Raw genomic sequence first — 12,918 nt, 5'->3', positions numbered from 1 at the left:
TGCATCAAAATCACAAAGCTTTATTAACCACATCAAGACAAAATTATATTGCACATTATGATCCATTCTGTAGAAGAGGAAATTATTTCATTTTAGATGCAACAGAAAGTTGAAGGCACCTATGTTACTTGGCTTTGATGCATAATATAATAATTCTTGGACATTGTAATGTCTAGGAACACAGTAAAACAGTTTTACCTACCGCACAGTTAGCTAATGTACTTGCTCAACTGTTTACATTGCTGCATGGTATGTGGAGATACAGCGATTCTTAGAATCCAGGAGAAAAACTCCTTTGCAGGGAAGAGTAGAAATCTATTTGCTGTACATAACTCTTTTACATTGGTAGATATGACAGTACTGTTAGCCATAGTTCATAGCAAATAGGAAAAGGAGCAACTCACAGTACTGACCTATATCTCAAAAACTTCATTACTTGTAAAAATATTTGTAGACTTTGAGCCAAATTTTGTACTACAGTACTTATAACAAAATCTCGTGTGGAAGTCTGTTTTGAATAAGAAGCAAGTGGACTTACAACTGAGCAGAAATGCTTTCTATTTAAAGTTGCCACAGATACTTTGTCTGCCTTGAACTATCTGCTTTACATTGAGGCCCTGCTTTGTAAACATACATATTGGTAAATCCATTTTTCTACCATTCATAATTTAACTGTGATTTTAATAGTTGAAACACAAGTACTGTCTGCAAAATATATGCCATATGTACATGGCAATTTTTCGTATTTATATCTTAAATAATTATGGATAAAATGAAAATACATGTAAACCCTAAGCCCTGACCAAAATCAGCCTCTCCCTTTCTTGAAGACTGGCTTCATTTTAGTCATGTGTCATAAGATAGAATCTTGATTAAAGCACTTCTAAAGTCATTCTGGCTGCAATGTGTTTGTCATTCTGCAGATGCACCTAGGAAAGAGGTATACTTTATGGCCATTATTGACATTCTTACTCATTATGATGCAAAAAAGAAAGCTGCCCATGCTGCAAAAACTGTTAAACATGGTGTAAGTATCTGTTTTCTCTAATTCCATTGTGGCTTCTGAATATTTTCTATGCCCTGTGGTGGCATAGTCTAGAGGATTTATGGAAGTATGCAAAATAAGTTGTTTAACTTTTTTAAAAATTAAATATTTAAATAATTGTGATTATTTAAACTAGATAGTGATTGTTACAAGTTAAAAATTAAGAGTAAAAATGCCTTTCTGCCCTGTTCGTTATTGGTGAACACTAGAATACATGCTTCATTGGTATTCTATCATTTCTAGGTATTGTACATTTGAGACTTTTTAAAGAGAGATTTATAGCAATACACACATGAATATGTCCATATCAGAATGTGGCATATATTTATTACAGTGGCTTTGGTTGTAGGCTAGAATATCCACTGTTAAAGGCCCACAAAGTTAAAGCTCCTTTCCAGCCTGTAATGGTATTAACAAAGAATCTTTAAAAGCTATGCCAAATGCAGGTAAATACGTAATTTATAGTATACTGAATTATTTTTTCCAAACAGCCAACACTTAAAACTTTGTAACCAAATTAAAGAATAAATCTCAGGAGCTGAATAGCCTCTTACTATTGCAAATGGTGTACAGTGAAAGCCATATCTTTGCCAAAAAAAATAGCCTAACCCTTTAATAGTTTGCTGATTTGACAGTGGTTTTATTTAGAAGTCATTCATCTATTTTTTTTAAAAAATGGTTAAATATAAAGAGAACTCTGTGTGCAGAAGTCTTAACATAGGACTTGATCCTGCAAACAGGTCTGTATAACAGACCCTCATGCTCATCTGAAGCCTGCAGAAGTCATTTATAGATTAGATTACATGATAAAGAATGCTGTTTTGTGCATTTTTTGGCCCAATCTGCTGAGAGTTTTTTCCAAAATGTATAATATGGTTTACTTCATAAGGTTTTAGTAGAATACAGTGTGGGTTTTTTTGGAGGGGGGCGGGAAGCATAAAAATGCAAATGTATACTGCTTCAGTATCTTAAAATCCCTTGTCTAAAGGATGATGCATGTTACTGTAAATAAGATACAGTGATATGGCTATCACTATTTTGATTTGGTGTACTGTTAACAGCAGAAGTCGGAATAAACATGAAGTAGGCCAGTCTTCATGAGATGAAAATTTTCCTTTCTATGATCATGACATTCTCATAAGCAAACTAGGGAAATGTGGTCTAGATGAAATTACTTACAGGTTGAACCTCTCTAAACTAGGACTCTCTGGTTGAGCAACATCCATGGTCCTGGACGTCTGTGATCCACTAGGACCATATATGTTCCTGGACCAGAGAATCCCAGTGGAGGGCTGGCAGCAGGAGCCCAATGATAGTTGGGAGAGCTAGGGTGCTGCTAGCAGTAAGGTGGGAGCCAAGAGTCCTGCTGTGTCTGGGAGCCCAGCTAGGCTGGTATTGGATGGGGGGCTGACCAGCAACTGAGCTAGGAGCAGAGCCAGGCTAGGGAACCAGGGGCCAGAAATGACCTCCCCTGATCCAGCTACATCCCTCCTTCGGGACCTGTTAGGTCCTGAGGTTGTCATACCAGGGAGGTCCAACTTGTACAAGATGGGTGCACAACTGGTTGAAAGCCCATACTCAAATAGTATGGTTTGCTGTCAAATTGACCTAGTGCAGTGTTTCTTAAACTTTTTAAGACCTAGGAACACCAAACAACAAATTTTTTTTTTTGTATAGGGAACACCAATGATTTTTGTTGAGCAAAAAAAAGGAAGGAAGGAAGCTTGCTTTCTCCAGCCATTTGAACTCGGTTCTCTCCGTGTATGGTGACCAGATTTTCTGAACCAAAATTAGGGACACATTACCTACACCCCATGACCTTTGTTTACTATACCCCTGACTCTTGGGGTCAAGATGGACACACGACCAGAAATAGAAGTAACCTCCTCTAAGAACTTTTCCCACCATCCTTCTACCCATAGAGGATGAGTTTGGCCCCCACCAAAGCTCTCTCCTCTGGTGCTGGTCTCCCCCCCCTGCAGGTGTCTGCCCTTCTGCTTCACCCTCAGAAACTCCTGCACCTTCCCTTACCCCTGCACCCTCCCCCTTCCCTCACTGCCCCTTTCCCCCCTTTCCCTCTTTCTCCCTGATGCCCATCCTCTCATGTCCCTCTGTGCCCTCACACATGACTTGCTCCATCTCCACCTTCCTCATGCCCATCCCTCCTTTCAACCCTTCTCCCAGCACCTCCCCCTCCCCTTGCTTCGTCTTGCCCCCAATGCCCGTCCCCTCCACCGTCCCACCCCCACTGACACCTCCTCTCCTTCCTCCTGCCTTTTCCTCATTGTCTCCATTTGGCCCCCTGGCATTTCTCTCTCCTCCACCCTTGCTGGGCCTGGAGCTGGGCCGCCCACGGTGCTAATGTTCGTGCCACATTCCAGTCCCTGCATCAGCTTTGGCTCCCATTAGGAGGAGTGCGGAGGGGAAGGAGGAGAAAGCCCCCACCCTCCCAGATCTAGCTTCTGGAGCACAGCAGAATGAGGGGATCCATGTACTGCCACTCCCCCAGCAGATTGGGAAGGTGTAGAGGAAGAAAAGGCCGTGCACAAAGCACACCAGCAGAGCCCGAACATACCCCACTCTGTAGTGCTCCAACCAGCACCCCTCCCCCTCTAGCAACAGTGGCAGCTGCCTGTGGATGGAGGAGGCCAGGCTGGCCGCGCACTGTGGAAGCAGTCCCACAGCGGGAGGGAAGGGCCACCGGGGAGGAGGGTGCCAGATGGTGACGCATGCTGCATGGGAGCTTGCCACCGGCAGTGGCCCTGGTTGTCTGCACAAAGCACCAAGGGAGCCGCTTATGTGCTGGGTGGAGGTAGGGAGTTGCTGTTGTGCCACGCTAGCGCTGGGTGTCTTTAAATCCGGGACTGTCCTGTGAAAAAAAGGATGTATGGTCACCATATCTCCGCAGCACACCTCCGACTGCCTCGCAGAACACAGTTTAAGAAACGCTGACCTTTTGGGATCGCACAGGGGTCATTCTGGATCCAGTAATAATATTTTCATGAATTATTTGGATAATTTAAGAGTATTAAAATTCAAAGCAATCTTCACAAATTGGAGAATTGGTTTGAAATCAAACAAATGAAATTCAGTCAAGACAAATGCAAATTATTTCTTCACTGAGGAAGAAAACCATATCCATAACTATAAAATGGTGAATAGGTAGCTAGGAGGTAGTAATGTTGTATAGGATCTGGGATTTATTGTTGGCTCATTCAATTTATGATCCACTATCTGATGCAACTGCAGAAAAAGGGGGGGAGGTGAGAATTAATAAGTGTCCTACATAAGATATGTTTGGTAATTGTCCTGCTTAACTCCACACTGGAGTGTCCTCAGCTGGAGTACTGTGTTCAGTTCTGAGTGCCATATTTCGGGAAAGATGTTGGACAAAGTGGAGAGAGTTAGCCGAAAACAACAAAAATTATAAAAATTTTGAAAACCTGAGCTTTGAGGAAAGGTTAAAAAACTGGATATGTTTAATCGTGAGGGAAAAAATGGGGTTTGGGAGAAACACCTGATAGTTTTCAAATGTTAAGGGCTGTTACAAAGAGGATGGTGATCAATTATTCTCCATGTTGACTGAATGTAGGACTAAAAGTAATCTACAGCAAAAGAGAATAAGGTTCATAGTTAGAAAAACTGTCTGACTATAAAGGTACTTACACTCTGAAATAAGCTTTCAAAGGAGGTAGTAGAAACCCCCATTGGAAGTTTTTAAAAACAGGTTAGACAAACTCCTGTCAAGGATAGTCTAGGTTTGCTTGGTCCTGACACAGAGCATGGAGCTGCACTTGATGACTTCCCAAGATCCCTTCCAGACCTACATTTTTATGATTGTCATTCTGGGGCACCATTTTAGGGCTTGATCTTGTAAACATAAGTAGCTTTATCCAACTGAGCAGTCCCATTGACTGCTCAGTGAAACTGCTCAGATGAGTAAAAATGCACACAGATAGTAAGTATTTGCAGTAATGGGCCCTTAGCTAACCTCTTACCGGGAGAAGATCATTGTGGATAGTTATGAGTTGCTTTAGAATTCTCAGCAATAAACCCCAGTTATGACTTTATAAAGATCATGTCAGTATTAAGACATCTGAAAGTGGAGGCAGCCCTTGTACAGTCATCAGCTGATGATTACCAACAGTTTAAATTGAATCATCTTTTTAAAAACCCATTCACTTTTCTCTAAAATACTTTATCTGCTCTTGTTACAAGCAATGCCTAGGATTACTCCTGAAAGAGATTAGGAAATGTCTTTTCTCTATTTGAAGGTTTTTATCTCATTGGACAGCATTTAATGTACATTCAGTTACATTGTTCAAGTCCTGATCTAACTCTTATTGAAGTCAATGGAACTCTTTCCATTTACTGCCTCTGATGTTGCTATTGACTTTGATTTGGTCAGGATTTAAGCTTATATATAGAGTGCAAAATTATTAGTAGTTATCAATCAATCCAAAATAATCTGATTTGCCTTTTCAAGATAAAATAGCCAATCAAGTTGTCATGTAGTAATAAACAATGATGTACTGGATGTTGGTCCTTGTCAGGAGTAATCATCCATCTGAAGATACCTGTTTGATGAAAACCTGGTGAGTCTCTCAGTATCATGGTAATTAAATTCTAGAAATTATGAGGGAGCTTAATGTACAGTTAGGGTAGAGAGAGCATTACACTTCTAAAAGGAAGAGACTGATCGTACAATGATGCCAATGAGGACAGTTACTCCAGTGCCAACCTTCCTAGAGTTCCATGGGATTCTGCGTGGGAGCAATTACATTTGCCTGCTATCCTGTTTGCAGGATCAGGTCCTGGGACTGAAAATAGCAATGCAATTTTAAGTAATGGTTTCCATACAAAAATGCTCAATTAAAACTGATTTTCTCCTCTTTTTAATTCTCCCCTATATAGGCTGGTGCAGAGATTTCAACCGTTAACCCTGAACAGTATTCAAAGCGCTTCTTGGACTTTATTGCCAACATCTTGACGTAACCTATCATGTTACATAGGACAGACACAAGACCTGGGGACAGCATTAGTGGCTGCAAGTGTAGGGAAAAGAAAGGAACTCAGAGAAGTGCTCATCTTGCAGAAAGCAACCCCCTTGTTTACATCTGCTGGCAAAGATGACTAATTTGGGGTGGAATACTCGCTTTAACAGCTGCCTGATATTCCCAGCATAGTCCTAGCTATTTCTGACTTTTTTTGTGTGTGCAAAAAATATATATATAAATTAATAAACTGAAAAGATCAGCTTTGCTCAGAGTGCATTGCAGTGGCAGCACTCAGATGGTACAAGCTGAAATGGAATGAATGAGCAGAGGTGTGAGGGTGGAAGAGGAGCAAATGCATGTTAAATCTACAATATTGGTATCAAATTGTAAACTGTAGATCAGTTTATTTTTTGAATGAAAGGATGCAAGATGGTATTTGATGATGATGATAATAATAATAATAATAATAATAAAATCTTTACTGCGAATGTTACACTTATACCCTGCACGCTGGCACTCCTTAAAAATAGCAACGTTAAACCCTTGGTGCTGGAAACTTTCCTGTTAGCTCCATTGCTTTTTTTTCCCCATCAGCACACTGCATCAGGAAGTCCAGACTCCCAAGGGTCCAAGAGCTAATGGCTCTTGTTTTACAAAGAGCTAATGCCATATTCATGCTGCATATGTTTTTGCAATAGCAAATTTTTGTCGAGGGAAAAACCTGCTTATTTCACTTTTATTACCTGACATTTTTTTCATTATTATACTGTTATATTCTTGCAATATGTGAGCTAATAATGCTACAAGGGAAAAAAAGCTTATTTGAAGAAGTGCATAGTTTTGGGCAATAGTAGCTACATCTTCCAGCGCAGGAAGCTGAGCAAAATTATAGAAATCTCCATTTTCCTGTAATCTAATGAGAATCTGAATTTTAAATGCTTATATTGTACTGTTTAAACAGTGGTATTTTATTATAAATTATCCCTCTAAAAAAATCAATCCTGAATTTTACTGTTTACATTATTAGGAAAACAGGGATACTTTTGAATTTCAGTGTTTGTGTACAGATGTGATTTTGAAGTTTACATGTAAAGTTATTTTGCAGTACCGATGAAGTAATCTTTGTCATCTCTTAAGGTGTAACATGCAGTAGTGTACTAAAGTGAATGTCTCATTCACCTCCATGGTAGTCTCTTTTACAATAAACTGAGAGATTGTTTTTGAGGTTTTTTCAAATGTTCTTTATCATCTTAAATGACTTACTTTAGTGTTTACCCAAAGTTGGTTGTATAATACATTGCCTAAAACTGTGCTGATCATGTTTAATCTGTTAAAAATTTTAAACAATGATACTGTATTTACTTTCTTTCCTGTATTTTTCTTAAAAAATCCAAGCTTAAAAAGTGAGAAACAAAATTATACATGCTTAAGTTTATCCACTTATACACTGTGCTAACGCTGTGCCTTTAAAGCTCTTAATTTGAAACAGTTGTTTTTATAGATAATTTAGAAAACAAACTCCCATTTCCCACCCTAACTTCTAACTTAAGAAACCCAGGAGTGCCAGGATGCCTTCTCCAATAACTTAATGTCAGTGCTGTTAAGACTGCACCTGTGCATAACATATTTAGTGTTTACTTCAGAGAAACCTATTAAAAACAGCAGACAAGAATCTTCAGCAGCCAAAGGTAATACCATCCCTATTGTGGTGTACTGATTTTTTTAAACATGGTTTTGTTACCTTAACTTAGGGATGTTAACAGCACTATAATCTGTGTGTACAATTCTGTATTGTATGTATTTAAATACGTTGATACTGTGGCTTGATTTTTTTTGTCCCCTCCTTATGACCCCAGTTAACTGTGGCATCTCATGAATGTTCTGTTTTCTGAAGTATACTGTGGCTTCTAAAATTGACACTGCAAAGAGGCCCTGAAGTAAAAGCAAGGTGCACGTACGTTTTTTGAGTAAATACTTAATTGTGGCTAATTAGTGTATGCTTTCTAAAAGCTTACCTCAAAGCATTCTTTTTGTCTGTAACAGTCTTTGTCACTCATTATTTCTGATAAACTGTTTATTTGGACAGGGTAAGGAAAGATTCACATTGTATCTCCTAGTAGTGCTAAGACTACACTCCAGACATGAGCAGGGCTTTATAAAATAAAGCACTTTGATGACTCACTAGGTAAATCATTTGTCCCTGTGTTTCAACTGCACTTTTGATCACTTGTAGATTAGATTTTAGATACTAAAGCGAACATGTAATTCAAATGTGTATCTCAGAGAAACAAAAATGAGTCAGAAGATTTTTCATTAGATTTACAACCTCTTTTTTCCCATATTTTCTCCAAGTAGCTTGAAATTCTCTGCCTTTGTCTCTTTGTGGCTGCATGTAATTTCTGAAGTGATTCAACTTATGCTGTGAGAGCAGATATGAATATGTAGCAGTTCTATGGAGTAACATTAAGGTTAGGACAAAATTGAAATTTTCTCCATAGTGGCTTATTGGAAGAGGGGATTAACAGGATAACTTTTATAAATAATACCACATCTCTAACCAAAACAGTTCTGAAAATGTACTAAGAAGCAGATTAGAACAATTCTGGACTTTGAAGACAAAAAAGCCTTTGTTTTGGCCTTCTAGTGCTTTGATTGCTAGAATTTTCCACACATGATGTTACCTATACTGTGGTCTTCAGCAGTACTCTAGGGCAGCAGTTCTCACACTGTGGTACATAGACCACCAGTGATCTGTGGCCGCCTTCCAGTTGATCCATGGTTCGAGCTCAGTCCCCCACCCGTTTCCCATGCAGCAGGGAGCCTTCGTTGACACGCCAGCCTCATCCTCGTTCCCCCCCCCCACACGCACACACACACACAGTTGGCGTGCCAGCACTGGTTTCCTGCTGTGGTGGAGGGGAGAGAAAGCCTTGAGCCTCGCTGTGTGACCAGGCTCGCAGGGAAGAATTCCTCCCTGCCCGACTGGGAGAACAGGAGCATGCAGGTGCACTGCCTGGAGGCTTTCCTCACTGCTCCCGTTGGCTGGATTCTGGGCAGTGGGAGCATCAGGAGGCAGTGCCTGGGACCAGCTCGGGCACAAGTAAGTGCCCCCCCCACCCCTTCATGCCCAGACTCTCTCATCCCCAACTCCTCATACACACAGCACACTGAGATTCCCCCCTCCCAGCCCATTCTTGCACCTGCCCTCCTGGCCACACACTGCTCTTGCCCCCTCCCCCTGGCCAGATACCCTACTCCCAGCCTGCTCCTGCACCCTACCTCCCATCCAGACTGCACATTCTTATCCCTTCCTGCACCCCACTTCTGCCCAGATACTGCACTCCCAACCCTCTTGTTGGCAGACCTGTCCCACATACTGAACCCCCCATTTTGTTTCAACCCCAGAGCTGAGGAGGTTCCACAAACCCTGAAACCCCAGAAGAGTAAATCTGGCCTATGAGAAGCCCTGAACCCCAGTTCTCCCTGTCCCTCCCCATCCCTTGGTGGATCTGGAGTGCCAGATGTGTGTCAGTTGGGGGATACATGAAAGAGGGTTGGAGATTTTTGGAGGGTGTGTTTGTGTTTGGGCTTTTGGGGAGGGTTGCTTCTCACTTGTGTGGTCCCCAACTGATTTTTCTACGGGTGGGTCAGTGACCCCTGACTCAAAAGGTTCCCACTCCTGTCATAAAGAAAATATTGAAATCTTTTGTGTTGGACGTAAATTTATATTTTACATCATTTAAAATGAAGTTGGATAAACAAATGCGAAAGTTAAAATACTTAATCTGTTTAATAATTTAAATTAATATTTCCTTTTTTACTGGTTAAATTAAACCATTCTCCCTAGCTGCAGCACTAGCAAAATGGCTCACGTATAATTATGTAATTAACGATGATTTTGCAGTAGCAACTCATGGTTCACGGAAAGATTTGCATTGAGTCAGGTGGGCTATGGCCCAAAAAGTTTGAGAACCACTGTTCTAGGAGCAACAAGGCCAACACAGTACCCTGGTTCCAGGCCCAGTTCACACCGTCCTTTCTTCCATTTTGATCAAGAGTCTTAATGTTGGTTTGATAATTTTGTTATGTTTTAATTTCCTTATTTTATTGTGGAACTAAAATATGAGCTTTTTACCTGAACAATGTATATGGTAGACGTTTATTTTCCTCATAAATGACAACTCTTGTAACACAAGTTATTTTAAAGGCATCAAGAGGGGAAAGAGGTAAGGATCAGCTCCCTCAAGACCCAATGAGCCCTCTTAATGTGCTTTCCCGTCATCACATGCCCTTCTGGGTCCCTACTAGCTCCTCTGCATGTGCCCTTCATATAGTCATTCCTACGAATGTTTGGTTTTTAATGTAAATTTGGTGCTCAAGAAAGTAACAAACCTGGCAGTACAAATACATTGAGAGACTGAGGAAAGCCCCCTCTTCTCCAAACTCATTACTGGTCCTAAAGTTGGTAGTTTGATACCCATTAATTGACATAAAGGGTAACAAGAAAACATTCTACAAACATATTAGAAGCAAGAGAAAGATCAAGGATGGGGTAGGCCCATTGCTCAGTGAAGAGGGAAAAATAACTGGAAATTTGGAAATGGAAATAAAGGGTTAACTTCTTTTTTCAGTTTTCACCAAGAAGATTCATGGTGGCTGGTTGCCTAACATAGTGAATACTAGAGGAAATAGAATATGTTTAGAAGTAAAAATAGGAAAGGAACAAGTTAAAGATTACTTAGAAAAGTAAGATGTCACCTGGGCCTGATAAAATGCATTTTACAATACTCAAGGAGCAGATAGTAGAGGTATCTGAGCCTTTACCTATCATCTTTGAAAAGTCATGGAAGTCTGGAGCAATTCCGGAAAATGGCAACTATAATGCCCATCTATAAAAAGGGAAAGAACAACAACCCAGGAAACTAAAGACCAGTCAGCTTAACGTCTGTGCCAGGAAAGATAATGGAGCAAATAATTAAGGAATTCATCTGCAAACATCTTGAAGATAACAGCTAGCATGGATTTGTAAAGAACAAATAATGTCAAATCAATCTGATGGCTTTATTTGATAGGATAACAAGTCTTGTAGATAAGGGGAACATGGTATACCTAGACTTTAATAAGGCATTTGATATGGCCTCACATGATCTCATCAATAAACGAGGCAAATACAACTGAAATGGGGCTACTATAAGGTGGGTGCATAACTGGCTGGATAATCATTCTCAGAGTGTAGCAGTTAATGATTCACAGTCATGCTGGAAGGGCATAACACGTGGAGTTCAGTAGGGGTCAGTGTTGGGACCAGTTCCGTTCAATATCTTCATCAATGATTTAGATATTGGCAAAGAGAGTATGCTTATTAAGTTTGATAGCAAGCTGGAAGGAGTTGCAACTGCTTTGGAGGACAGGGTCATAATTCAAAATGATCTGAACAAACTGGAGAAATGGCTTGAGACAAACAGGATGAAGTTTAATAAGGACAAATGCAAAGTACTCCACTTAGGAAAGAACAGTCCATTTCCCACAAACAGAACAGGAAGTGACTATTTAGGAAGAAGCACTGCAGTGGACCACAAGTTAAATATGAGTCAACCATGTGACACTGTTCCAGGAAAAAAAAACATGATTCTGGGATGCATTAACAGGAGTGTTATCAGCAAGACACAAGTCATTCTTCCACTCTACTCTGCACTGATTAGGGCTCATTTAGAGTATTGTGTCCGGTCCCGAGCACCATATTTCAAGAAAGATGTGGCGAAATTAGAGAAAGTCCAGAGAAGAGCAACAAAAATGATTAAAGGTCTAGAAAATATGACCTATGAGGAAAGACTGAAAGAATTGGATTTGTTTAATTTAGAAAGGAGAAAACTTAGAAGGGACATGATAGCAGTTTTCAAGTATCTAAAAGGGTGTTACAAGGAGGAGGCAAACACATTGTTCTCCTTGATCTCTGGTGATAGGGCAAGAAGCAATGGCCTTAAATTGCAGCAACAGAGGTTTAGGTTGACAGTAGGAAAAGCTTCCTAACTGTCAAGGTGGTTAAACACTGGAATATATTGGCTAGGGAGAGGTTGTGGAATCTCCATCACTGGAGAGATTTAAGAGCAGGTTGGCTAGACACCTGTTGGGGATAATCTAGGTGGTGCTTCATCCTGCGTTAAGGGCTCTCAAGGTCCCTTTCAGTTCTAATACTCTATGAATTTAGAAGGAAAATTAAAAAGATGGCCAAGTGTGTGGTGTTAATGCATCATTTGTATGATCCATAAGTATGCCTGGTGCTTTATATGCCCAAAAGAGGACAAGTTCCTGACACCAGAAACTGACAATCTTCTTTGGACATGACACAGAGGAGGGAGGGGGAGAATCAGTGTTACTAAAGTAAAAGAATGAGAGATGTTTCTGATGTGTGATACGGAGGAGCACTGGTCAGGTTGTCTTATACCTTTAGGCTGTGTCTACACTGGGCCACTTATTCCGGAAAATCAGCCGCTTTTCCAGAATAAGCTGCGAGCTGTCTACACTGGCCCTTGAATTTCCGGAAAAGCAACGATGCTCTACCGTACAAAATCAGCTGCTATTCCGGAAAAACTATTCTGCTCCAATTCGGGCATAAGTCCCTGTTCCGGAAAAGGGCCAGTGTAGACAGCCCAGTAGTCTTTTCCGGAAAAGCGCGTCTACATTGGCCACAGACGCTTTTCTGGAAAAAGGGCTTTTCCGGAAAAGCAGCCTGCCAATGTAGACGCTCCTTTTCCAGAAAAACTGAAAACGGAATAGTATTCCGTTTTAAGCAGTTCCGGAAATTCATGCCTGTGTAGACACAGCCCATGGGTATATCTACACCATAGTGTGTACCAGTGTCCAGACCATAAGTGC

The 12,918-nt window shown here is 40.6% G+C and overlaps 1 protein-coding gene and 1 non-coding gene across 2 annotated transcripts in view; both read left to right on the top strand.

Moving 5' to 3' along the window:
* Positions 1-8,224, top strand: part of PIP4K2A (phosphatidylinositol-5-phosphate 4-kinase type 2 alpha) — a 210,447-nt gene extending 202,223 nt beyond the window's left edge. The window contains exons 9-10 of the mRNA XM_075922509.2: positions 924-1,027; positions 5,960-8,224. Of these exons, the coding sequence (XP_075778624.1) occupies positions 924-1,027; positions 5,960-6,040 (185 nt within the window). The 3' untranslated portion in view covers positions 6,041-8,224. The remainder of the gene's footprint in view (positions 1-923; positions 1,028-5,959) is intronic.
* A 1,898-nt stretch (positions 8,225-10,122) lies between these two features.
* LOC149525438 (small nucleolar RNA SNORD36) lies at positions 10,123-10,186 on the top strand. Its single transcript, XR_016348995.1, has one exon. It is a non-coding gene; the product is annotated as a small nucleolar RNA SNORD36 (small nucleolar RNA).
* The last annotated feature ends 2,732 nt before the right edge of the window (positions 10,187-12,918 follow it).

The sequence above is a fragment of the Pelodiscus sinensis genome, chromosome 2 (assembly GCF_052426305.1).
Source record: "Pelodiscus sinensis isolate ZL-2025 chromosome 2, ASM5242630v1, whole genome shotgun sequence".
Lineage (NCBI taxonomy): Eukaryota > Metazoa > Chordata > Testudines > Trionychidae > Pelodiscus > Pelodiscus sinensis.
This window is presented reverse-complemented; position numbering and strand designations above follow the sequence as displayed.